Source organism: Peromyscus leucopus, chromosome 13, assembly GCF_004664715.2.
Source record: "Peromyscus leucopus breed LL Stock chromosome 13, UCI_PerLeu_2.1, whole genome shotgun sequence".
Classification (NCBI taxonomy): domain Eukaryota; kingdom Metazoa; phylum Chordata; class Mammalia; order Rodentia; family Cricetidae; genus Peromyscus; species Peromyscus leucopus.
Genome location: NC_051074.1, coordinates 4,427,843 through 4,452,526, shown reverse-complemented (window position 1 = coordinate 4,452,526; position 24,684 = coordinate 4,427,843). Strand labels below are relative to the sequence as shown.

Genomic DNA, 24,684 nt, shown 5'->3' with positions numbered 1-24,684 from the left:
GCCCTTCCCCCAGGGGCTCTTCCCTATATCATCCAGACATTTTGGTTCCCCACCGTTTTTTGGTCCTTTGGCCTCCAGACTGCTACACCTTGTTTCCCCCCCCCCCCTTTCTCCTCTTCCTTCCCCTCTCCCTCTCCCCACGTGGCCCAGTTCAGTCTGGTCATGTCCACTTTGGACTCTCCCATATGTCCCTGTCTCTCCCTACACTCTCCCTTTTATCTAAAATAAACTTTCTCCTCTATCATACCTAGGAGCAGTCATGCCCTTTCCTTTCCTCTTCTCTTCTCTTCTCTTCTCCTCTCTTCTTCTTCTTCTTCTTCTTCTTCTTCTTCTTCTTCTTCTTCTTCTTCTTCTTCTTCTTCTTCTTCTTCTCTCTCTCTCTCTCTCTCTCTCTCTCTCTCTCTCTCTCTCTCTCTCTCTCTCTCAATTTCCCAGTCCTTGACTTATGGCATCACACAGCCCATGGTTATTTTAGAGCTACTGCAAGATTAGGACTCATATCCTAAACTAGTTTAACATTAAATAACTTTTTAAAAACAGTTTTACTGTTTATCTTTCTTTCATGACGTTACTGTATTTAACCTATATGTGTTTTAAACCCAAAGACAAGAGTTAATATACACAGTCAATAACCACCTGGTCTTTTCCACACAAACACCCTGCATAGTGTGCATATTGTTCTTCATCCCTTCTAACTTCTAACCTTTCACTTGAGGTCATTTTCCTTTAGATAAAACAAACAATCAAACAATCTCCCTGAATGTTTTCTTTACAAAATACTGTTTACTTGGGTTCGTATTACTTGGGGTCAGCTCATTGTTAGAGGATGGTTTTCCTCCATAAAGAATCCTTGGATTCAGCTTCTCCCAGAACTTAAATTTCAACTGAATTCTGGGTCCTGCGGTGTCTGTTAAGAGGGCAGCAAGTACCTAGCACAACACTTGACATGACAAGACCTGGAGACCTTACTGAGACCACCCAGAACAGCTTGGTATAGCAGCTACTGTTTTCCCGGTTTGCACTTTGAACATCCCACTAACAGGAGGGAGGGTCTTTCCATCTAGGGGCTGGTGGCCTAGTGGGGAGATGACACTAGTACCTGTGACATTATAACACAGTAAATGCTGTGGAAGATATGAACATATGGGGGCTAGAAGTGCAGCTCAATGGTACAGCACTTGCCTAGGCCTTATGAGGCCCTGGCTTCATCTCTAGCACAAGAAAAAGAAAAGAAAAGAAAAATGAGAAAAAAAAAAATCTTACCACTTCACACCTACTAGAAGGGCTGTAATAAAAAAGATAAGTATGAGCAAGGATGCAAAGACCTGGAGACTCCTCCTCACACAATGCTGTTGAAAATGTAAAATGGAACCACTCATAAGACATCCCAACAGTTCCTCAAAAAGTTAAACAGTGTTTCCATACAGCCCCAAAATTCTATGTATATACCCAAGAGAAATGAGGACATGTCTACACAAAAAATGTACACAAATGTTCATAGGGGTGTTTTAGAAAGGCCAAAAAGCAGAAGATATAATACTGATACATACTATAACTTGGAAGAATCCTGAAAATATACTGAATATTAGTGCAATGATAATATATATGTATGAGTACTCTAATAAAGCCCTATCAGTTTACATGCTAACTTTTAAAAAATTTAAATAGCTGAATGAAAGAAACAAAACACAAAAGACAGCGTACTAAATGACTCTAGTTCTAGAAAATAATCAGCATGGGCAAGCATAGAGACAGAAAGCACAGGAGTAGCTGCCTAGGGTTGGGGGAGCTGAGAGGAAACGGGTGATGAGAATGTTCTAAAACTGGCTGTGGTGACGGTTGCACAACTGTGACTATACTAAAAGCCACCCAACTACACAGCTTTTGCTTTGTTTTCTTAAGACAGGATCTTGTTATAGAGCCCAGGCTACTCCAGACCCTCCTGCCTCAGTCTCCAGGGCCCCTGGGATTACAGATGTGTGCGACTATGCTCAACTGAACTATACTGTTTAGATGAATAAACTAATGACATGTGAGTTCTCATCCCCACCCCCACCTCGCTTTTTTAAAGCAAGGCCCTGTACTCCAGGCTGGTTTCCAAGGATGACCCTAAACTGATTCGCCTGCTCACATCTCCAATGACTAGGATTACAGGCATGCCCCATCATACCTTGTTTATGTGGTGCAGGGCTTCACACATGCTAGGTAAGCATTCCTCCCACCTTCCCAGCCAAAGTTGTTTCATAAACCTGAGTTTTTCAAGTCTTTTAAACTCGAGAGCTGGGGATAGAGCTCCGTTGGTAGACAACTTATCTAGCAGTGAGGCCCTGGATTCAATTTCCAGAATTACAAAAACTAGCAGTGGCAGGCATGTGGTACACAATGAGGTGGGACAAAAGGACCGGAAATTCAAGGTCATCCTCAACTATGTAGTCAGTTCAAGACTAGCCTGGACTACATGAGACCCTGTCCCTTCAAACAGTAAAATAAAAAATAAAACTTGAACCCTTTACTTAATTTCTACTAGTTTTCATTTCACAAAGAAAAAAAAGCTTTACATTTGAAAACAGAAATACAAACATTTCTTTTGAGTGTGGCGCACGCCTTTAATCCCAGCACTCAGAGGCAGAGGAAGTCAAATATCTGAGTTTGAGGCCAGCTTGGTCTACAAAGCGAGTTCCAGGACAGCCATGGCTACATAGAGAAACCCTGGCTCAAAGAAGAAGGAAAAAAAAAAAGAAGAAATACAAACATTTCTATATTCAAATTTTTTTTAAGTTAACTTTTTAAAAACTTATAACAAAATTCTGTCTTAAATAATAGCTTCAAAGAATTACACTGCTCTTTACTCAGATTTCAAAATATGCTCCAAAGCACTGGTGAGCTCACTGCTCAGTGCATTACCTGTTTTCTCTTTCCACCCTAGCTATGTAGTCCTGGAGTTGTTATTGTGTACTGTGGTCGGAAAGCACAAATGAAGCCATGTGTTTTCTGGGAGCAGTTTCAACTGCAAAGAATTCAAACTGGGGGGAGGGGGGACACCAATCAAACATGTCATAAATAGCCACCCCAAATCTACACACATCAAATTTTCAGGAGAGGATTACAGGAAAACATTCCAAACTCCTTAGGACCAGAAGATGTACACAGAGATTGGTAAGGCGTCCTTCTCTACAGGACCACCCTAGGGTCTTGCTTCTCAAAGCATGCTTCCTGGACAGCAGTATCAATGACTGTGGGAGCCTGCTAAAAATACACATTCCAAGGCCCCAGTCCTCCTCACCCAGCATCATCGAGTTAACAGTGTCCCCAGGGGATGTATCTGCACACTAAAATCTGAGGACCACTACCAATTCTCCCCTAAATTAAGACGGCTAGAGGCTGCAGTAGACTAATATCTTTGAAAACCTGTCATACATACAGCTCCGATTCTCGGCCAGTTGGTCCTCAGATCCATCTCTGGTTCTTCTGATGTGTTTCAAATTGCAGCGGAGGTAACCTTTACAGGCAGGATGTCCAGGCAGAAGGGGCTTAGTACATGTGCAGCTGCAGCTCTGCCCTCCCAGAGCTGGGCCAGGGGGCACTCCACAGTTCCAGTTTCTGGAGGAGCCCCACTGCCCCTGGAGTCTGATGGGGTCTCCTTCCTTTGACTTCTGTCCCTGAGCTCTGGTGGCGGTGGCTTCCTGTGTGTTGCTTCATCTCTGAGTTGCATCACTGCCTTCAGCTTCCATGCTCTGTTCTCCAGCACCTGGGCCACAGCTCCCCTGAACTAAACTCCTCTACTCAAACAGTAAGAGGGGGTTCTGATCACATCATTTGGAAATCTGCACTATGTACCACACACATATATATAAAAAAAAAAAAATCGTGAATGGCCTCTCTGCCACAAAAGGGAGGTATTGCACACAGTAAGCCTCACATTTCCCACATCCTGACAAGCTCTAGCAAACCAGAAGAAAAATCAGCCCTGAGCTATCTGTACGGCAGATGTGAATGTATTCTGAACGCGTGTCCTCGGATGTATTTTTAACACCATAACCACCGCTCCCCCCAGCCAACCAGAACAGCTGGTACAGCAGCTATTGTTTTCATCCTGAGGAAAGGCAGGGAGACACCTCCTGACCAACAAAAGTCTGGACTCACTTGAATCTCCGAGGAGTGAGTCCACCCTCTCCACCATGATCTTAGCCTTCATTCATCACTCCCTTCAGTCACAAGATCTGATCGCCTCACACCAGTACCTACCTTAAGGACGAGCACTAGGAAAGGGCATTCCTGTCAGTATCAGGGCTTCCTAAACTAGTTCCTGGGGCACATCTGATCGTCACTCCCATGACGAATGGCCTTCACTGGTGCTCTCTTGCAGCCTGGCCCTGAATGATCTTTCCAGCCTCTTCCACTCAACCTGAGCCACTGACCATTTCCAGGTGTGTCTAAACTTTCAGACGCCACGTTCAAATCTCCCACAGCATTTACCATGTTATAACGAGTACAGGGGTCCTCTCCCTACCTGACAGGTAACCCCTAGCTGGAGAAACTGCCTCTCATCAGTGAGATCCTCATCAAGGTTCAAACCCAGACCCATGTTTCACTACTTCTGCCACGCTGGGCAAGCCACTTAACTGCCCCACTTCAGTTTCCAATCCACAAGAGCACAGTGACAGATACTAGTAACCATTAACTCCAAGTAAATTAACCCAACTGAAGCTCTCAAAGCTAACCCAAAAGGAACTGGAGAATCGTTACACGCAATCGCTCTATCCTCCCTGGCGCTGTTAGACTAGCACAGGTGTTCAATGCCATGTGCTGAATGACTGAGGTACCTCACAACAGTGTAACACAGCAGCAGCACCTAAATGCATCCCCCCACCCTCCATCGCAAGTAACAGAGGCGGACAGATGATAAAGCAAGAAATGGCTCTTCCAGTAAAGGGTAACTAACTGGCCTCGGAGGAGAGGCGCACTGCAGCAGGATGAGCAAGCCCGTGCCAGCCGGAACTGCCAGGGATGCCCCACGGTGGCAACCTGCTCTCCGCCACCTGTCCAGCCACCTGCCCGAGGAAGCCCTTCCAACAAGGAGGGCTCACCTCAGCAAGAAACCATACGCAGTTTTCACGAGGAACAGGAAAGGGAAAGCAAAGGGTGCAACTTTATTCTTCGGGAAAGAAAACAAAAAGGCATGCGTCTCTCTGCACTGCATCCCGGGCGGCTGGAGTTCTCCACGAAGAGTTCTGTGCCCAGCGGGTGAGGAGTCCCGGCTTTCCCGGGGACGGGGGGGAGAAGCGGCCACTACACGCGCATCCCTTCCCTTTCGGGACCCGGGGGTGGGTGAGGACCCCGCAGCCGGGTGGGCACTGGAGGGTGAGGCCAACACAGGTGAGTCCGGGGAGCGGCGCCCGGTTCTCAAACGTACAGACCCCCGGGCCTCGGGGAGAGCGCGCCTGTGGTCCCCGCAGCGACCCGGCAGCACGCCGGGCCTCGGTCTCCGCAGCGGCGGCGCCCACCTGCGCCCGGTCCCCCCGGCCCCGGCCCCGGCCCCGCGGCCCGGTCCCCGCGGCCCGTTAGGCAGCGGCGCGCTCGGCCCGGCGGCAGTGACCGCGGGACCTCGGCCGGGCAGGGCCTGGGCGGCCGCTCGCACACGGTCACGGGCCTCGGCAGGGACCGCGGCGTGAGGGGCGCGCGCCCGGCCGACGCCGCGGGCTCACCTTCTGCCGGATCTGGCCCGACGTGGACACCTTACGGATAAGCTTCTGTGGGGAGCCGGGCTCGGCCTCGGGTTCGCTGTCGGACGACTCCTCAGGCGGCGGCGGCGGAGGCGGCTGCGGAGGACCCGGCGGAGGGGCGCCCGCCGCCGCCGCCATGCTGCCCGGCCAGCGCGCGCGCCGCGGGGGGGGGGGCGGGGCGGGGCGGGCGGGGCGGGAGGGGATGGGCTGAGCGCCCGGGGCGGGGCCTGGGGCGGGGCGGGGCCTCGAGGCCGGCCGCCCCATCCCACCGCGTCCCCGTCGGCAGTGGGCGCAGACGCAGGCTTGTCCGGCCCTCGCTGGTTGTTTCTGCCCCGACCCATCTCTTTCCTTCTTCTGTCTTGTGTCGTTTTCTTCTTGGAACACAGTTTCTGTTTCTTGTTTCTAAGCACACTTTTCTTTTTTTTTTCACACCCGAGTAAGGGACCTCTAGGAGGCCGTTGGACTATGTTGGTGGAAGTTTGCAGAGTGGATGCGTGCGTGCATGTACACCGGGAGAAGAGAGAAGACAGAACTTCTGTTAAGGCCACTCTGTAAGGGAGAGATGGAGAAAGTAAGCTGGACTTGCCCCTAACCTGGGAACCGTGTTCTAGGCGGAGGCCAGATCTGTACAAAAGCCCAGCAGCGAGAAAGAAAAGAAGCTGTGGCTTAGAGGAAGGAAAATGGCATAAGATAAAAACTGGAGAGCTGTGGGGTCAAATGAGGCTATGAGGACCAAATTAAGGACTGGCCTTTTCTGCTGAGGCCTGAGGGCAGCAAGTAGCTCCGGGGTGGGGGATGAGGGGTGGAGGTGGGTTAAGCTGGTCCTAGCTGGGTCACAGAGCTGGGACCTATGATCCAGGCTTTGACATATTGAGCAAGTAGGCAACCTGAATTACTGGGTGAGGCTGAGAGATAGAGAAGGGAACTGAGGTTCATAAGGGAATGATGGGGCACTAAAGGAAGGCAGAAGTGATCAGCGTGAACTCCACACTGGGGCAAAAGAGGAAGGCTATGCAGTTGGAGAAGTTTGGGGTGTTTGGGGCACATGGATGGAAAAGGACTCAGTGCCATCCAGGAGAATGTGCTACCCTTCTACTGTGCCTGGCTGGAAAGCTCAAGTCAGCAGGAGACTGACTGCCTAGCTATCCCCTCCGCCTTTCCGAAGGCTGCTGCTGGAGACCAGGGGCCTCGGTCCTGACCACCAGTCAGCAAGCTCTGGGCCTCACTGCCCTGGGCAACTCTTTCCAGAGGCAATGCAAGCCAACCACCACCAGGAGCCACGGGATGCCATCTGGCACAAAGATGAGGCCAGGACACTGACCTCACAGCCAGCACAGAGGATGACCAGGCCCGATGCAGGAATGTCGTAGAAAAGATCTGAGACCCCTGGGTGAACTAGGACACTCTGCTATACCCACTAGCTACATGCAAATATTTATATGTAAATCACAATTAACTAGCATTAGAGAGTTCATGGCCAGCCTAAGCTCTGGAATGGCATTTTTAAAAAGAACCAAAAATAAATTAAAAACTCCAATTAACTAAAAAACAAATTTCAGTTCCTCGGTGGCACTCGTCACATTTCCAGCACTCCGTAGCCACAGTGGCTTTAACAGCTATCAGAGTGGGTGTACCTCGGGTGTACATCACAGGCATGTTCTACTGCAGTTCATAGTGACAACTCCGAACTATAGATCACCTGCACATGCTGAATGAGACATAGCCCTCAGCCACACCCCCCAGAACCAGTGGGAAAGAAAGACTCTGACACGCAAGTCTCAGGCATCACTCTCTAGGTGTGTCAAGGAGGCAGGATGTAAACTCAGACCAGCTGATTCCTGAGTTTGGGTGCTGCAGGGTTGGTCTCCCAGGAAGCCAAGTCCTGGGGGACGTTCATATCATCGGTAGAGCATGGACAGAAAGACAGAATATGGGGTAGAGGGAAGTTCACCATAACTCAGTACTGAAGTGTTGACCTCGTCAAAGAATGAGGCTGTAAGTGACAGTATTTGTAGAGCCGGTCTTTAAAAGGTAATTGTGGTCAGGTGGTGGTGGTGCAACTCCTTTAATCCCAGCACTCAGGAGGCAGAGCCAGGCGGATCTCTGTGAGTTCGAGGCCAGCCTGGTCTACAGAGGGAGATCCATGACAGGCACCAAAAATATACAGAGAAACCCTGTCTTGAAACCCGCTCCCCCCCCCAAAAAAAAGGTAATTGGGATAGTGAGGTGGCTTAGAAAGAAAAGGTGCTTACTATCAAGAATGAGGACTTAAGCCCAATCCCTAGAACTCATATGGTGGTAAGAAAAAAAAAAAAAAAAAACTACAAGTTGTCCTCTGACCTCGACATATGTGGTACACACACGCCTAGTCACACCACTAAAATTTTTAAATGTAAAAAGTATTGAAAAATAAAAAAGGAAGCAATGTTAAGATGAGGTCATAATTCCAAGCACATTGCTACAATCCCAGCACTCGGGAAGCTGAGGCAGGAAGATCTCAAGTTTGAAGACCCTAGCCCAAATGAAAGGAGAAAGAAGAGGAGGAGGGGAGGGAAACAAAGCCCTTGTGCCCCTAGACAGAGACTTGTACAGTGGATTAGAAAGGGATTAGAGGCAGGGAAGGCATTGGAAAGGGCTTCTGACAACGCCATGCTGACCGGGCCAGCTCCAGGGTGGTCGTCTTAGAGGTAGGGATGACGGACAGGAGACAACGCGGAAGCGGGAAGATGACCAGCTGCTCACAGTACAAAAGGGGAGTAGGAATCTGGCTGCCCTTCCCTGAGGGGCTTTCTGGGCACGGCAGCAGCAGCAGCAGCAAGAGCCCCACAACATAAGGGAGACATGGGTTTGGCTTGAGGTGCTGGGTGTGTTGACCGCACCTGCTAGAAGCTCAGGTACATCTGGGCTCCAGAGTCGGTGATTTGTAGAAGCCAAAGCCATGGGGAAGAACATGATAGCAACGGCAGTTGGCAGGGAGAAATCGGGGCTGGAGAGGAGGATGAATAGATAGCTGCAATCAGGAAAAAGCCCTGGAGACTGTCACAGCCAAGGAGCCTACGGAGACAAGATGACTGTGTGTCACATGGATCTCAGACGTGATCTTGGAACAGGAAAGGGCCATTAGGTAAGGAAATCAGAACAAAGTGTGTGTTTAGTGTAATAAGAATGTGCCAATGCCAATTCACTTGGTGCAGCCACTGTACTGCACTGATGTAAGATATTAATAATAGGGAAACAGTGTGGGTCCTTCTGTGCTCATTTTTCTGTAAATCTAAAACTATTTGAAATAAAACATGTACTTAGGAGAAGGGTATTAGGCTTGAAAAGAATTACATTATGCTCTGAAGGCAGAGAAACCTAACTTGGACATGATTTTTTTTTTTTTTTGACACGTGAAGAAGCCCTTTTGTTCCCTGGTAAATGCACAGTGTGGTTCCCTTGGAGATCTCAGGAAGCTGAGCCATCAACCCCCCCAAGGCGGCTGGCTAGGAAGAGCGTATTCCCTCTGGTGCCTCTTTCCCTGAGTGAGTCACACAATGAATCATGTCTAATGATGTGCTGCGCCCTGAGTTTACCCCACCTGGAGGGCATACCAAGGTGGCAGTAATAACACACCTCACGTCGAACCTCATCAGTCTCTGTGACATGCAAGGAAGAGGACCCATCTTGTCAGAAAGAACCACCTGACTAGAATGTCTCTACCAGAAAGCTCGGGATGACCCTCATTCTCCCTGAAGCTGGACAGCTTTTCGAGAGACTCCCTGGGTCCCAGAACATTTGCGGCAACCACAAGAACACCCCACCACATACAAACTTCTGAATGTGCATGACTTCCTCCCCTACGTGCCCCACCCGCCCCTGGGACCTGCTAACTATCTGGTCTGTGAAATGGATGTGGAAGCAGGCAATAAAACATGTCAAAGGAGTAGGAAAACCAACAGCCCCCAAAGGAGTTTGCATGTGAAAAAAAAAAAAATTGCACAGAAGTAGATTAACACAGAAGAGGGAAGATCGGGGAGATCCAAGCCAGAAAAGGGGGCTATACCAAGGTAAGCACATGCCTGCAGTATTGCACTACAATAGCTTTGCACAATGAGACGGCGGGGTGAAGCGGCAGCCCCACGAGGGTTCCGTCATAGCTGACAACCACATGTGAATGGCAACTGTGTCAGTCAAGTCTTCAAACAACTCAAGGGCAGACATTGTTTAGTCATGAACATTCTGCTCGCCTCGCTGGCCTGCCAAAGTCTTCTATCTAATCTCGCTGAACTGAGTTTCTCACCTAACAAATGGGTGGTGGTTCCAACTGCTGGAGCAACTGGCTATCACGTGAAGTGCCTGGCATCAGGCAGGCACTCGGCACGTGGCAGGAATCCATGTCTCCCCAGCCCTCTGGTTGCTGGATGCCGAACTTTGTCCCAAGTTCTTCCACTGGGCTGAGGAGAGAGCTCAGTGAGGCAAGGCACTTGTTGCCAAGCCTGACAACCTGACTTTGATCTCCAAGAGGACCCTTTTGATGGAAAGAGAGAAGGGATTCACACACACACACACACACACACACACACACACACACACACACACACACACAGTATATCTCAGGGCTGGGTCAGATGATGCAACAGGTGAAAGACTCTTGCCATCAGGTTCTTCCACCAACTTTGTCCCAAATGCCCCTTTGTCTGTACAACACTCTCAATTCTTTGTACTGTTTATTTATTTGCATTGCACCTGTCCCCAAAATGCTGGGCCACACATTCAACCTGCCCTCAAACTTCCTGTGTCCTGAGGGTTCTTCATGCCAGCAGAGAACACATATCTATGTGCAGACTGAGCTGAGCCAGTAACACACACACACACACACACACACACACACACACGCTCAGCAGGCTTGCTGGGGCAGCTGGCTGCTGGTTTCCTGCCCGCTCCCTCCGCAGCTGCAATGTAAACAAAGCAGCACCTGGAGGCCTGTTTGGGATGTTTTAGCACTGTTCTGACCTCTGGTCCCCAGGGCTCGGCTTTGGCCTTGCCTCCTGGCTCTCTCACCCACACTGCTCCAAAGGTCGGGCCTATTAATGTCCACTCTGACTTAGGATGTCCTGGGGTCAAGCAATGCAGGAATCAGCAGGATGGTTCTCACCAGGAGCTGCTAGGCAGAGTCCCAGCCTCCTTGACTGGCAGGGAGCTCCACCCACCAGGAGCTAACCACTTAAGACTGTGTCTGGTCAAAAGGCAGGGCAACAAGATCATGAGGAAGCACAGTGTGGGCTCCCCCAAAAGCATACCATCCCTTCGCCTGGGCACCATGACAGTGGTGTGCAATGGTAGCTAGCTGTTCCCTAGCTTGGGAGGAAGAAAAGATAGACCGGTGTCTGCCCCGATAACCCACAAGTTTCTACTTATATTACTGTTTTCTTAGCTTCAGAAATGAGTCTTCATCTTTGCCAGTACCAGGGGACCTCAAAGTCAGCACACAGGTCCAAGCCTTGCTTTGTCTGTGTGGTCCCCAGTGCAGCCAGCTGCGCCTCCACATCCAAATCCCAGGCATCATAACACACACCAGCCTGAAATCCAGATGTTGACACCTCCATGCACACAGAACCTCAGCTCTCTACTGCCGCTCTTGGCATCAGAAACCCAATCCCAGGAGTATACCCTGTACAGGTTAATCTTCATTGTCAACGTGAGTGGCTTTTAGAATCACCTAGGCAACACCTCTGGGTGTCTCTGAAGGCATCTCTAAGGAGGTTTAACCAAAGGGAGGGGATTTGCCCTGAAAAAAAGGAAAACACAAGCTGAGCATCACCGTTCATCTCTCTCTGAACACAGATGCAGTAGGACAAACTTCCTCATGCCCCCCAAATCACAGTAGACTCTATCTCCTCACACCGCCAACCAAGAGACGCCCTTCCTTCCTTAAGTTACATTTCTCGGGCATTTTGTCACAGCAATAAGAAAAAGTAATTTGTAACACACACACACACACCCTACTACTAATAGTGAGTAGGCTGAACTATACAGAAATCTCCAGATTCCCCTTAGCTACTTCCTAAATATGGATAAGAGCCACATCTCCATCCATCTCCTCCCATCCCCCAACACACACAGCCTGTCCTCATGGCTGCTAAGAGAATTTTTTGGTACAATACGGTTTGCTGGATACTGCAGCCAGGAATGGCCTTCTGGTTGAAAGGGCTTGGGAGAGCCCCCCCCCTTTTTGTTTTTTTTTGGGGGGGGGCGGGGAGTTGTTTTTGTTTTTTTGAGACAGGGTTTCTCTGTGTAGTTTTGGTGCCTATACTGGATCTTGCTCTGTAGACCAGGCTGGCCTCGAACTCACAAAGATCTGCCTGGCTCTGCCTCCTGAGTGCTGGGATTAAAGGAATGCGCCACCGCCACCACCACCACCACCACCACCACCACCACCCAGTAGAAGAGCCCCTATTGTGCCCCTTCCTCCATCTCTGACAGCAGCATTCTCCATTCCCTCTTTGTAATCACAGTATGATCATGAGATCCATCAGTCTTGATAAACCCCTCTCCCCAGGCCTGGGCTCCACCACTGCTGGCCATGAGATGTTGGGTCCACCAAGCCAAAGCTGAGCCAGCCAGACTTTCTTGCCCCGGACAACAGAGGCTAGGTGCTGGAATGGCCTGGGGGCTGGCAGTCCCAGCTTCTGAGCTGAGTCCCCAAGACCTTGACATCCTCTGCCAACACTGGGCATGACAGCTCAGGCTCTTCCTCAGTTCAGTTCAGTTTTCTGGACACTGGGGGGGGGGTGCTCCTTTTCTGTTCTGCTCCCTTCTATTAACCAAGTCTGGTTTGGTTGATTGTGTCTGATAGAAACTTGACCAGCAACCGAAAGCTCAAACAGGGATTGGACCCCAAAGTGGAACTGCAAGGGTATTTTTGTCTATATTTGTTTTCTGCTCGGTTACCTCAGGAACCTCTGAAGAGGCCCTGGGTCTAGGATTGGTCAAAAAACTAAACTTATTCACCACTCCATGTGTGTCCAGAGAAACAGGACTGAAAGCCCTGGACACACCCAGGCCCCACTGGAAGAACCCAGTGGCACTGAGCCACTCTGTGAAAGGCTGCCTTTTCCTCTAGATGGTGCCCCTCACTCCTGAGCTCCAGGGACCCTAAAGGTGTCAGTCTCTGTCAGTGACAACAGCCCAGTGCCCCAGCCAACCAGCCTGACTCATGAACAGAGGGTCCACAGACTTTATTTCTGGGAGGAACACTTGGGCTTTCGTATCCATCTAGCATAACTCTGAAAGGTTCCTGGGGCTTCGCTCAAGGCACCCAGAACTACAAGCCATTTTTAGGCAACTAGGCTAACTCTTCACTCATCCTGGACTGCCTCCTCATCTTTCTTCACTTCTGTGTTCTCTCCACCATCTTTCAGATTTTGGCGAGCAAACTCCTCAAAAACCAAATTTTCATCCTGAACACTAGAAGAAAAAAGACAACATGTTAGTCAGTGCCTACTCTGAAGCTGAAGATGAAATCCTGAATGAAACAAAACCACTGGTCTTTCTGCAGTAAAGGAACCAATCCAAGATGAATGTTTTTCCCCAGGATGAATAGGACCATACCATTCCCCAGGATGAACAGGACCATGTCATCCCAGGATGAACAGGACCATGTCATCCCAGGATGAACAGGACCATGTCATCCCCAGGATGAACAGGACCATGTCATCCCAGGATGAACAGGACCATGTCATCCCCAGGATGAACAGGACCATGTCATCCCAGGATGAACAGGACCATGTCATCCCAGGATGAACAGGACCATGTCATCCCAGGATGAACAGGACCATGTCATCACCAGGATGAACAGGACCATGTCATCCCAGGATGAACAGGGACCATGCCTTTTTCTTCAGGGATTTTTTTTTTTTTCAGTTTTTCAAGACAGGGTTTCTCTGTGTAGCTTTGGAGCCTGTCCTGGAACTCACTCTATAGACCAGGCTGGCCTTGAACTTGAAGTGATTCTCCTGCCTCAGCCTCCCAGGTACCTGGATTAAAGGTAAGCCATCACTCCTAGCTAAGACTGTACAAACAAAAGTAAGAAAAAAGCTACAGAACAAAGACACATCTAGTATCACTATGTTTATGTATATCTATATATATTTATTATATTATAGTATACTATATTATATTATATCTATCTATATCTATATCATCTCAGGTTCTTAGAAGCAGCAGGACACGGGGACTCTGCACAGACATTCTGAGACGAGTCTGTGGGGAAAGGAGTAACATAAGAGGGAAAACAGAGCAGCATTCAAATGGCTCACCTTTCCTTTGCTGTAGGCCCAGAATGAAGGGAGTGGGCAGAAAGGAAAATAGAGAGATAGAGATCAATTAATTATTTTTTAATGAGGTTTTGTGTATCCCAGGTTAACCTTAAACTCATTATAGGCTGAAGATGACCTTGAACTTCTAGCCTCCCAGACCTTTTTCAACAACAACAACTTCTTCTTCTTCTTCTTCTTCTTCTTCTTCTTCTTCTTCTTCTTCTTCTTCTTCTTCTTCTTCTTCTTCTTCTTCTTCTTCTTCTTCTTTCCTTTTTTTTTCTCACTAGTTGCTAGGCTAACTTTGAACTCACAATACTCCTGCTCAACCCCCTGGTGGCTGAAATGACAAGCCTGTGCCACCATGACTCTACCTCAAAATAACAAAATGAAGGCTGGTAGACAACTTGCCAGGACCTTCTAGGCCTTAGATTCAACCCTCATTCCAATGAAATTTTAAGATAAAATAAAACTTCCTCTGGAAAGAGACACCCAAGAATTTTATTCTGTTGAGTAAAGGAACCTTGAGCCTGAAGAGATAGACCACAAAGATAGCAACCCTGGCATCAGGGTTTTGAGCCAAGATAGCAACCCTGGCATCAGGGTTTTGAGCCATTTTTCTGGCCCCAACTCTCGGAAATCTTTTTTTTTTTTTTTGGTTTTTTCGAGACAGGGTTTCTCTGTGTAGCTTTGCGCCTTTCCTGGAGCTCACTTGGTAGCCCAGGCTGGCCTCGAACTCACAAAGATCCGCCTGGCTCTGCCTCCCGAGTGCTGGGATTAAAGGCGTGCGCCACCAACGCCCGGCTAACTCTCGGAAATCTTAAGCACAAAAGATCACTGTTTCATCTTAAAATTATAAGTTTTCTAATGTAGAGTCTGTAATGACCAGACTGTGAAAATACTCTAAGTGAAGGGAGAATAACTCCACTTCTTCCAAAGTAAGTCACCTATATTGAAAGTTCCAGAAAACAGCCAGGTGGTGGTGGTGCACACTTTAATCCCAGCACTCAGGAGGCAGAGGCAGGAGGATCTCTGAGTTCTAGGCCAGCCTGGTCTACAGAGTGAGCTGCAGGACAACCAGAGCTAACACAGAGAAACCCTGTCTCAAAAAAATAAAACAAGAAAGAAAGTTCATTCCAGAAAACTACCCAGCATAAGTGTGGCTTCAGGAGACTGTTTTCAAGGTCTTTGAAGGGAACCAGGATATCTGAATCTCACACCATTTAAAAAAAAAAAAAAAGTTTTGTTAGTGGCTGGGGATGAGGCTCGGTATTAGAACACCTGCCTAACATGTGTGAGTTCATCTCTAGGGGGAAAAAAGAAAGAGAAAAAGGAAGAAAGAGAAAAGGAAGGAAGGAGGGAGGGAGGGAAGGAGGGAGGGAGGGAGGGAGGGAGGGAGAGAGAGGGAGGGAGGGAGAGAGGGAAAAAGTATTGAGGAGCACATTTTCAAGACTGCTTGAATCTGTATTTTCCTGGATTGCCATCCTGATTAATAAATGTTTAAAACTGCATTTTAATGAGACAAACATAAATGAACAAAAATGTATGACTAGACTGTATTTTCTCCCTAAGGCAAGCTCTTGGCAAAGTCTACTCAGGGTTTAGGTCTACAATATTTGGCAAAGATACTTTGAGACATTATTTTTTGATAGTTTTGCTATTTGTTGTCTAGGCTGGCCTCAAACTTGCCATCCTCCTGCCTCAGCCTCCTGAGCACTGGGACCACAGGCATACCCTAGCACACCTACCTCCATTTAACTTTTCTTCTCAGAACTTCCTAGCTCATACGCCGTCCCATTCTCAACTTTGCAGGGACAGTGGGAGAGTCTCAGTGTGTTCACAGATGTGTGCAACAATTGCTTCATTTTATATCCACACAAGAGTGAGTGGATGGATCATCCTGAACGGAGACGGTGGAAACCCAGGCTGACCTTTTCTAGTATTTTGTGTAATCTCATCACTATTACTACTTTCAAAAATATTCCTCACCTTCTAGATGTCTGTTGACACTTGCAAATGAGAGACATTTCATTTCTACATAAAGCAGTACCTCGGGCTCCTCAGAGGGTTTGTTCCTGACATCATCTCTAAATCTAAATCAAGGTCTGTGGACAGCAGAGCTTCCACAGTGACATTGTCCCTGATAAAATCGAGGTCATCCATACTCAACAGAAAGTAGGCATGCTACACCCTCCACATGTAGACAGGGGTGGACAGGCCCAGGACTCAGTGGGTGAGCTAGCTCTCCCTTCCAGGCTGATCTGGTCACTCTGTGGATGACACCTATGCTCAAAGGGATAGTCAAGGAAGACCAGAGATACACTGATGTACAATAATTCTGCCTGTGGTTAATGGTAAGAGGCATCCTGGACAATGGGAATGACTGACCTGGATCCTCGGGCTGTGGGTGCATGAGGCGAAACGGCACCTCAGTGGCCACTTCACTAGAAAAAAGGAAGAATACAGGCTGGTGAGTGTACACACAGGCAGATACACACACAGTTACAGATCACATACAGAGAGAGAGAGAGAGAGAGAGAGAGAGAGTTACAGATCACACAACACAAAACTGGGGCCTCTGAGATTCTCCAGAAGATTCATTCAGTGAGATTCAAAACAAAACAGACTTCAGGAAGTGGTCAGGCAGGAATTTGAAATGTATTCCCTGGAATGTGGTCTAGGAACTTCACTCAGGCGTGGCTGAGGCAGCTAGTGTTTTTAGTTCCCTGTATCCAGGCTGTAGAGATGTGACACTGTGGGAAGAGACGAGGTGAAACCCTACAGGAAGGTTGGTTATTAAAAAGAACATTCATAGGGCTGAAGAGGTGGTTCAGTGGTTAGGAGCACCTGCTGCTCTTCCAGAGGATATGGGTTCAGTTCTCAGCACCTCCATCAGGCAGCTCACAACTGCCTGTAATTCCAGATCCAGGGGATCGATCCAACACCCACTTCTGGACTTCGCCAATAAATGCACTCATGTACACACCCCTTAAAATAAACTTAAATCTTTTCTTTAAAAACAAGTATTGATTGCAGCAAGACACATTTGAATACATTTTAAATTTTTATGTGAGGGTTTGGAGAGATGGCTCAGCAGTTAAGAGCACTGACTGTTCTTCCAGAGGACTGGCTTTGATTCCCAGAGCCCACAACAAGGCTCACAACCATCTGTAACTCCAGTTCCATAGAAACTAACACATTCTTCTGGTCTCTGGATATCAGACACACAAGTGGTACGCATACACACTTGCAGGCAAAACACTCATATGCACTTAAAAAAATAAATAAATAAATAAATAATTTATTTATAATAAATAAAGAGTTATAATAAATAAATATTTATAATAAATAAATAATAAATAATAAATAAATTTATAATAAAATAAATATATATTTATATATAAATAAATATATTATATATTATATATAATATAATTATATACAATTATATATTATATAATATATATTTATATAGTATATATATTTGTTTATAATAAATAAATAAATATAATAAATAAATAATTTATAATAAATACATATTATGATAAATAAAGAGTTACTGTAGTACATGGAAATCAACTAGAAGTTCAGGGTTCTAGTCCTCCTCGTCCCCGGACAGCAGTCCAGGGGAGGTGGACCCAGTGACCACCTCTGGAAACCACGGTCTGACATGCTGCTGTGGGGCCAGTGCTCACAGCCTCCACCTGCAGCTCCGGCCCTTGGGGAACAGGGGCAGAGGCTGCAAGTGGTAAAGGTACCTAAGGTGGTGACTCCTTTGCTGAAGACTGACATCCCACCAGGAAGTCAGATAGTAAAAGTTCTTCCATCAACTTCATGAAAGCGCATGCCACCTCCTTCTTATGCCCACCCATCTGCTGTGCATCCCATGAGGCGATATAGCATGGCTATCAGACACAGAAGTCTGGAAAGCAAGACTATACTTCAAGACATCATTTCTGGGAGGTAAAAATTAAAACAGACAATTAACCCAACCTCTGCTATAGTGTATACATTACTCTTTCATACTTCTCCTCAAGGCTGAAAATATATCCCTTAACCCCTCAGAATCATAATATTTTTTAAAAATCTCTGTGAGGCTGGTACAAGAGTGGGCACATCCATCTCCTGCAAAAGAGAGGAGGAGCAGGGTCCATCACATCTCTCATACCAAAATGCTTTGAGGGACATTAGAATGTATATAAGAAGACAGGAAAGGTGTCAGAAAGATGAACCAAAGGGAAATCCAGAGAAATTAGGAATGGAAATGGAGAGAGGGGATGAGAAAACAGGCATCCAGGACTCCTGTAGCTCACCCAGCACTGACCTGCTAACAGTGACCCAGGTGCAGACCAGGACTCCTGTACTCACCCAGCACTGACCTGCTAACAGTGACCTTGGTGCAGACCAGGACTTCTGTAGCCCACCCAGCACTGACCTGCTAACAGTGATCCAGGTGCAGACCAGGACTCCTGTAGCCCACCCAGCACTGACCTGCTAACAGTGACCTTGGTGCAGACCAGGACTCCTGTAGCCCACCCAGCACTGACCTGCTAACAGTGATCCAGGTGCAGACCAGGACTCCTGTAGCCCACCCAGCACTGACCTGCTAACAGTGATCCAGGTGCAGACCAGGACTCCTGTATCTCACCCAGCACTGACCTGCTAACAGTGATCCAGGTGCAGACCAGGACTCCTGTAGCTCACCCAGCACTGACCTGCTAACAGGGACCCTGATGCAAACCAGGGCTAGACGACATGTCAAGTCAAACACAGAGGTGGGCAGTAAATGGCTATTAAGGGCAAAAGATGGCCCCAGATGATTCAGTTCCAGGCCTGCAACATTCCAACTCTCCACATCACAGAGATGCTAATCAGTCAATCAGCCTCTTAGCCCAGGCGACAAGAGCCGAGACAAAGAACTATGTCAGGTGAATGCTTGTCTCAGATATTTCCAGACTTGTTGGTTCTTTGTGCATGGTTCAAAAGGCATCTGTCACCATTCACCTTTGCCAAAAGGTAGAAACAATTCAAGTGTTTGCTGGGAAGTAAAGTTTCCGGTGGGGGAGGGTGGGAGCCACATCTTTGTTAAAAATTCTGTAAGGCTGAGTGATTGATTAAAAATCCCGTGACTATGGAGAGTAGGAATATTGCAGCTCTAAAGACAAATTTATCATGGTCGACCTTAGCCCTTAACAGCCAGTCATTGCCAACCCTTGTGTTTGACCTGGCATCCTGTGACTATCAGATGAAATCTTTTGAGGTATATACAAATAGACCCCCCTATCTTCTACCAACCCCCAAACTAAGAATGCTAGCAGGCTGGCACCTGAGGCTTATTGCAGAGATTTTTCCACCTCACTATAACCTGCCCGACTGATGTTCCCACCAATGTATTTTTTAAAAAAAAAAAAACTTGATTTATGATTTTCTTTGTTCTTTTACTACTAAAAAAAAATTCATTAAATTGTCACCATGTTAGAATATGATATCTGGAGACCCCATTCTGTGTTCCCAGTTCAGCATCACTCATATTGGGATCCAGAGTAAATACTCTCTCATTCTCTTTGAGATGCAAGCTTACGTCAATACCACCAACAGGTGAATAAACAAAATGTGGTATATCCACGATGCCAATCACCAAAGGTCACATATAGATTTTTTTTTTTTTTTTTTTTTTTTTTTTTTGGACACAGGGTCTCATGGAGTCTAAGCTGTCCTAGAAACCCCTATGTAGCTGAGAACAACCATGCCTCTACTTCTTCTCTGTGCTCTCATTACAGGTATGTAACATCATTCTCAGTTTTATGCAGTGCTAGGAATTGAACCCAGGGCTTCCTGCATGCTAGGCAAATGCTTTACCAACTGAGCCACTTCCCCAGGCTCAGCAGAGGGGAATCTATAGAGACAGAAAGCAACCAGTGGTTGCCAGGGTCTGTGGGAAGGGAAAAAGAGTGATTGCTTAACAAGCACTAGCTTTCTTTTACAGATGTTAAAAATGGTTTAAAACAACAACAACAAAACCCTAGGTAGTGGTAATGGTTGAATGACATTGTAAATGTACTTAATTCTACTGTATATGTTTAAAAATGGTTAAAATGGTAAAACTTATTCTATGTGGCTTGTACCCATCCTACATACACAAATGACAGCTGGATGGAGTATATTAGTAATCTGAGGGCCGTGTGTGTGTGTGTGTGTGTGTGTGTGTGTGTGTCCCCTTGCCCACATGCAGGCCTACTTATGATCTCCAGCCTCTGGCTACTGGTGACACCTCTTACAACACATCGGAGTCAGCATGCATCATTTACAGCATCTTTGAGCACTGCTGCCCAGAAACTAGTTTTTACCAGTTTCTGTTCAGCCTCAGGCTCCTTTTCCTCAGTTTGCCGGGAACTGAGTGGAGTAGGGAGGCAATGAGGCTTACCTGGATGTGAGCTCTCCTAGAAAGCTGGAAAACATAAAGCAAATAGTTAAGTCCCAGGGTTCAGACAGGACAGGCCCCACCCAGCCTGGTAGGCATGGCTCTCACTCCCTAGATCCCAGGATCCCAGGGTCTCCCAACTCTCAACTTCGCTGCAACCTGCGGAGGGTTTCCCCTCTTTCTCCAAAGGAGAAAATTTTAAGGATTACTTAAAAAGTGGACGCACTTAGCATCGAGCATAAGCTACAGAACCAGAAGTTCTCAGCCACTCTGTGGTGGCGGAGCACCCCTGAGACCTCAGGCCTCTCAAGAGGCAGAGGGAGGGCAGCGCAAGGGAGACCTTTACTCTAGGTTATATAGTAACCTAGTTAGGTTATATAGTCATTTCTTTAGAGCTCAAAAATAAATAAATAAATAAGTAAACAAACAAATAAATAAATAAATAATAAAAATAAAATCTTAAGAAGGAGAGAGAGAGAACTCTCAGCCACAGAGGACACTATGATGCACTGTTACAGCAGTCCCTGTCCCCGGGCATCTGTTGGGGACTGGTCTCAGGGTTCCTTGTGGGAGTGTTCCCAGTCTCTTCAGAAGATGGTATCAAATTTGCATATGACCATCACACATCCTTCCCTAGGCTCTGAACCATCCCTACTTTGCTTATGATGCCTAAGAGATATAGTAGACTGTATTGTCTAAGGAATAAGCAAGGTGAAACGCCTTGATGATCAATACAGAAACATTTTGTTTGTTGTTGCTTGTTTTTGAGACAGGGTCTCTCGATGCAGCCCTGGCTGGCCTTGAACTAGAAACTACTTTTTTCCCAAGTATTTTCAGTCTGTCATTTGTTGAAACTAAAGGAAGAGACAGAATTCAAAGATATGGACCAGATGTCCAAAATGGACCCAAGCAAAATTGAGGAACTCTCTCCCTACTTAGAAACAGAGACATGCATGACCTAACTAACACAGGCCCCATCAGGGAAAAGGCCAGCACCTTTGCCAATGGAATCTGAGAGGAAAATGAGAACTCAATTCCTTCCCTTCTGATGAGAGTAAGGATACTGATTTCACAAAAAAAAAAAAAAAAAAAAAAATAGGGAACTGTCTCTTAAGGCTGAAAGATAGTTAAGGGCACTGGTTACTCTTTTTTGTTTTGTTTTTGTTTTTGAGACAAGGAGGGTCTCTCTCTATAACCCTGGATGGCCTGGAACATGATATGTAGACCAGGCTGGCCTTGAACTTACAGAGATCTGCCCGCCTCTGCCTCCCAAGTGTTGGGATTGGAGGTGTGCACCACCACATGTGCATTTATACCCTTGTAGGCAGAATACCCATACACATAAAATAAAAATAAAAAAGTCCTTAAAAGGAAGTCATTTCTTTAGAACTCTCCATAGCAGTACTTTCATATGAAAAGGTAACGCCTAATCACGTGATTACATGTTAGGGAATGGAAGGAAGGAACCCCCTTAGGGACAAAAAAGTCTAAGATCTAAATAAACATTTTATTTGTTTATTTATTTGTAGTCCTTGCTGGATTGGAACTCGCAGCAATCCTCCTGCTTCTGTTTCCCAAGTGGCAGGATTACAGGTGTACACCAACATGCTCTACTTGATTTTTGTTTTGTTTTTTAAGACAGAGTCTCATGTACCCCAGGCTGGCCTTAAAATGTCTATGTAGCCAAGGATGACCTTGAACTTCTGAACTTCCTCTCTCTATCTTGCAATGCTGAATTACAGACCTGGGATACCATGTCCAGTTTATTGGGTGGTACGGGTCAAAGGCAAGGCTTCGTGCCTGCCAGGCAAGCACTCTGCCAACTGGGCTGTCCGTCCAGCCCCAATTTATAAAACAAAAACAAAATCAGAGTCTCACTATGTATCACAGGCTGACCATGCTTCTCAATCCAGCCTCAGCCTCCCAAAGTGGCTCATGCCATACAGGGAAGATTTACAGAGAGTTCACTTGCAGCTGCAAGCCTTTTTGAAATTTGAAAATTAAACTAATGTCATTCTTTTTTTTTTTTTTTTAAATCGAGCAAGGCAATTTACTTTTGCAAAAGGATCCGACTGTCATTCCTGCCCATCAGCTTCCACTGTGTGTGCAGATGTACACCCACTTCCGCTCAGCGGTACTGACTATGCATGTATTTCTGTTTGCTTTTCCAGTACACATCGCCTCCAGCAAAACTGCAGAGGCCGGCAAATGGAACCTCTCCAAACTCTATGTAGGCATCAGCAGGCTCTCCGGGTTTCCTTTGCTATCCACCTACCAGTCATTCTGGAGAGGAACAGGCCAGATGGAGCTGGAACACCATCACTTACCCTGACACTGTGAGCTTCACCTTGATATGGTAGGACACCAGGATGCCCATGACGGTCCGATCGATGCCCTCCTTGATACTGCCCAATCAAAAAGAAGGAGAAGGATTATGAGAGTAGAATTCTGAAGATGTTGTCTTGGAACTGGAGAATTCCATAGATTGGCCGCGTCTTCCTCCACTGTGGGGCTAAGGAGTAGGTTTTCTGCATTTTTCCCTGTTCACATTGGGCACAGCATCTGTCCTCCTCCTCAAGGCTCAGCTTCTGACCTATTTCACTCTCCTACATCCTCCTTCTCCCTGCCCTTCCATCCCCACCATTCATTCAGCTGAGTCCTCCCCTGAAGCCTGAGTTCAGTCCATCCAGGTTCCAGCTTCAGCAAGCGGTCTGTGAGGTACATTTGCCACATTCTACTCAGCTATGCCCTGAGGTCTCTACGCACCACCTTCCCAATTCCAAACCTACCCAGAAGGCCCTTCTCCTGCACCCCAATACCTCCAGCTATAAAGCCTTCCTGGACACAGCCAGGTAGGACTGCCCGCCCGCCCGCTCTTGTGTTCTGCTCATGAGAAAGACACAGGGACACTCTCCTATAACTTGATCACAGGATCATGATTGTTCCTGTACCCAAAAGCCCTGTGTGCCCAGCAGCCAGCGTGGCACCAACAGCAAGGGAAAGCTCACTTAAGTGGATGACAAGGAGCATGAGACGTGACCAGAGAGAGTGAAGGGTAATTCCAGGCTCAATGACCACGTATGGAATTCCCACTCTCAACCAAGTTCCCCACTGGGCATTTCGTCACAGTTTATTATCTCCTATGACCCAACATGGAAGACTTAAGTATTCCATGATGTCTGACAACAGGAATTATGAGATGAAAAATAACCATGAAATCTAGCTAAGCTACTATGAACCACAACAAAAATCTCAGTGGAGAACTCTGAAGGCAGGAGGCAGAGGGAAGTTATGTTGGCAGTCCTGGGATCTGGAGCCAGGCATGGGGAACTGTGTCCAGCCCCAGAGGCCTTCTGCTGGATCCTGTGCTCTAGGACCACAACTAGGAACATCACCGTGTGGTGGGAGGATGGAGGCACAGCTGAGACCACGCTCTTGCTGGGATTGGCTTGCGAACCTGTGCCTTATGGACAGCCCAAACACAGGGAACAGAGCATGCCTGGGACTGCAGGGGTTCTCCCCATCATTTTCCTGAGTGGGAGCACCAGTGCAGAGTGGACTTGCTCAACAATTAACTCATTCAGGGACCCTCCACCAGTTTCTCATCCTGGTTCTACTGAGGATGAGGTTCTACACGGCCTAATGTATGAAAAGTAAGCTCAGTTACAGCTTCTTCACCAAGGTGTGGAGAGGGGTGAGTGTTTGTAAACCACGCCAGATGTTGTAAAAATGGCTTTGTAGAAGTGAGTACCGCTGGCTTCAGCTGATTGCTCCCTTAAATGGATCTAGGGCATCATTTTCTTTCCCTGGAATTTCATGAGCACAACTTTAGAATCTTACAGAGACAGTTGGCAAATTATCCTCAGAAAATCCCTTGATTTCCACCTTCATTCTGGCAAACGTTCACTGCCCCACTACTGGGCTCACATAAAGTGGGCCACAGGATCCATATGGGTCAGAACACCTCCTCTTTCTCCTCACATCACCTCTGAGGGCAGCCCGGTAAGGACAGAAGGGAGCCCCCCCCCCCCCCCCCCGCACATCCTATGGGAGAGGGAAGTAAGGTCTCAAGCCTAGATCTTGGCTCCTGCCTCACACCTTCAGCATTTAGCAGCCTACAGTCTCCCAGCAAATCAAGCCCAGAAGGGCAGCTAGCAGCTAGCTCCAGCACGGAGATTTTTCCCCTAGATCTTTTGCCAAAAACCAGCTAGTGGTTCTCCAAGACAGAATAGGCAGAGAGAAT

The 24,684-nt window shown here is 47.3% G+C and overlaps 2 protein-coding genes and 1 long non-coding RNA gene across 8 annotated transcripts in view; 1 reads left to right on the top strand and 2 right to left on the bottom strand.

Moving 5' to 3' along the window:
• Positions 1 to 5,874, bottom strand: part of Dgkd (diacylglycerol kinase delta) — a 95,257-nt gene extending 89,383 nt beyond the window's left edge. For 2 of the 3 annotated variants that reach the window (XM_028876281.2, XM_037210083.1), the window contains exon 1: positions 5,706 to 5,874. In XM_028876281.2, the coding sequence (XP_028732114.1) occupies positions 5,706 to 5,861 (156 nt within the window). In that variant the 5' untranslated portion in view covers positions 5,862 to 5,874. Of the gene's footprint in view, positions 1 to 3,421; positions 4,760 to 5,705 lie in introns of those variants that run through there. The other variant, XM_028876283.2, reaches the window with a different exon arrangement.
• An 87-nt stretch (positions 5,875 to 5,961) lies between these two features.
• Positions 5,962 to 10,213, top strand: LOC114697895. 2 transcript variants are annotated; one of them, XR_005092632.1, is made up of 2 exons: positions 5,962 to 6,294; positions 9,122 to 10,213. It is a non-coding gene; the product is annotated as an uncharacterized LOC114697895 (long non-coding RNA). The 2 variants fall into 2 exon arrangements; XR_005092633.1 differs by lacking the exon at positions 5,962 to 6,294 and adding an exon at positions 7,896 to 8,847.
• Positions 10,214 to 12,928: 2,715 nt separating this feature from the next.
• Positions 12,929 to 24,684, bottom strand: part of Sag (S-antigen visual arrestin) — a 39,446-nt gene continuing 27,690 nt past the window's right edge. For 2 of the 3 annotated variants that reach the window (XM_028876286.2, XM_037210071.1), the window contains 5 exons: positions 22,769 to 22,846; positions 20,445 to 20,468; positions 16,409 to 16,464; positions 14,024 to 14,033; positions 12,929 to 13,172 (listed from right to left, as the gene is read on the bottom strand). In XM_028876286.2, coding sequence (XP_028732119.1) covers positions 13,064 to 13,172; positions 14,024 to 14,033; positions 16,409 to 16,464; positions 20,445 to 20,468; positions 22,769 to 22,846 — 277 coding nt within the window. In that variant the 3' untranslated portion in view covers positions 12,929 to 13,063. The remainder of the gene's footprint in view (positions 13,173 to 14,023; positions 14,034 to 16,408; positions 16,465 to 20,444; positions 20,469 to 22,768; positions 22,847 to 24,684) is intronic. The other variant, XM_037210072.1, reaches the window with a different exon arrangement.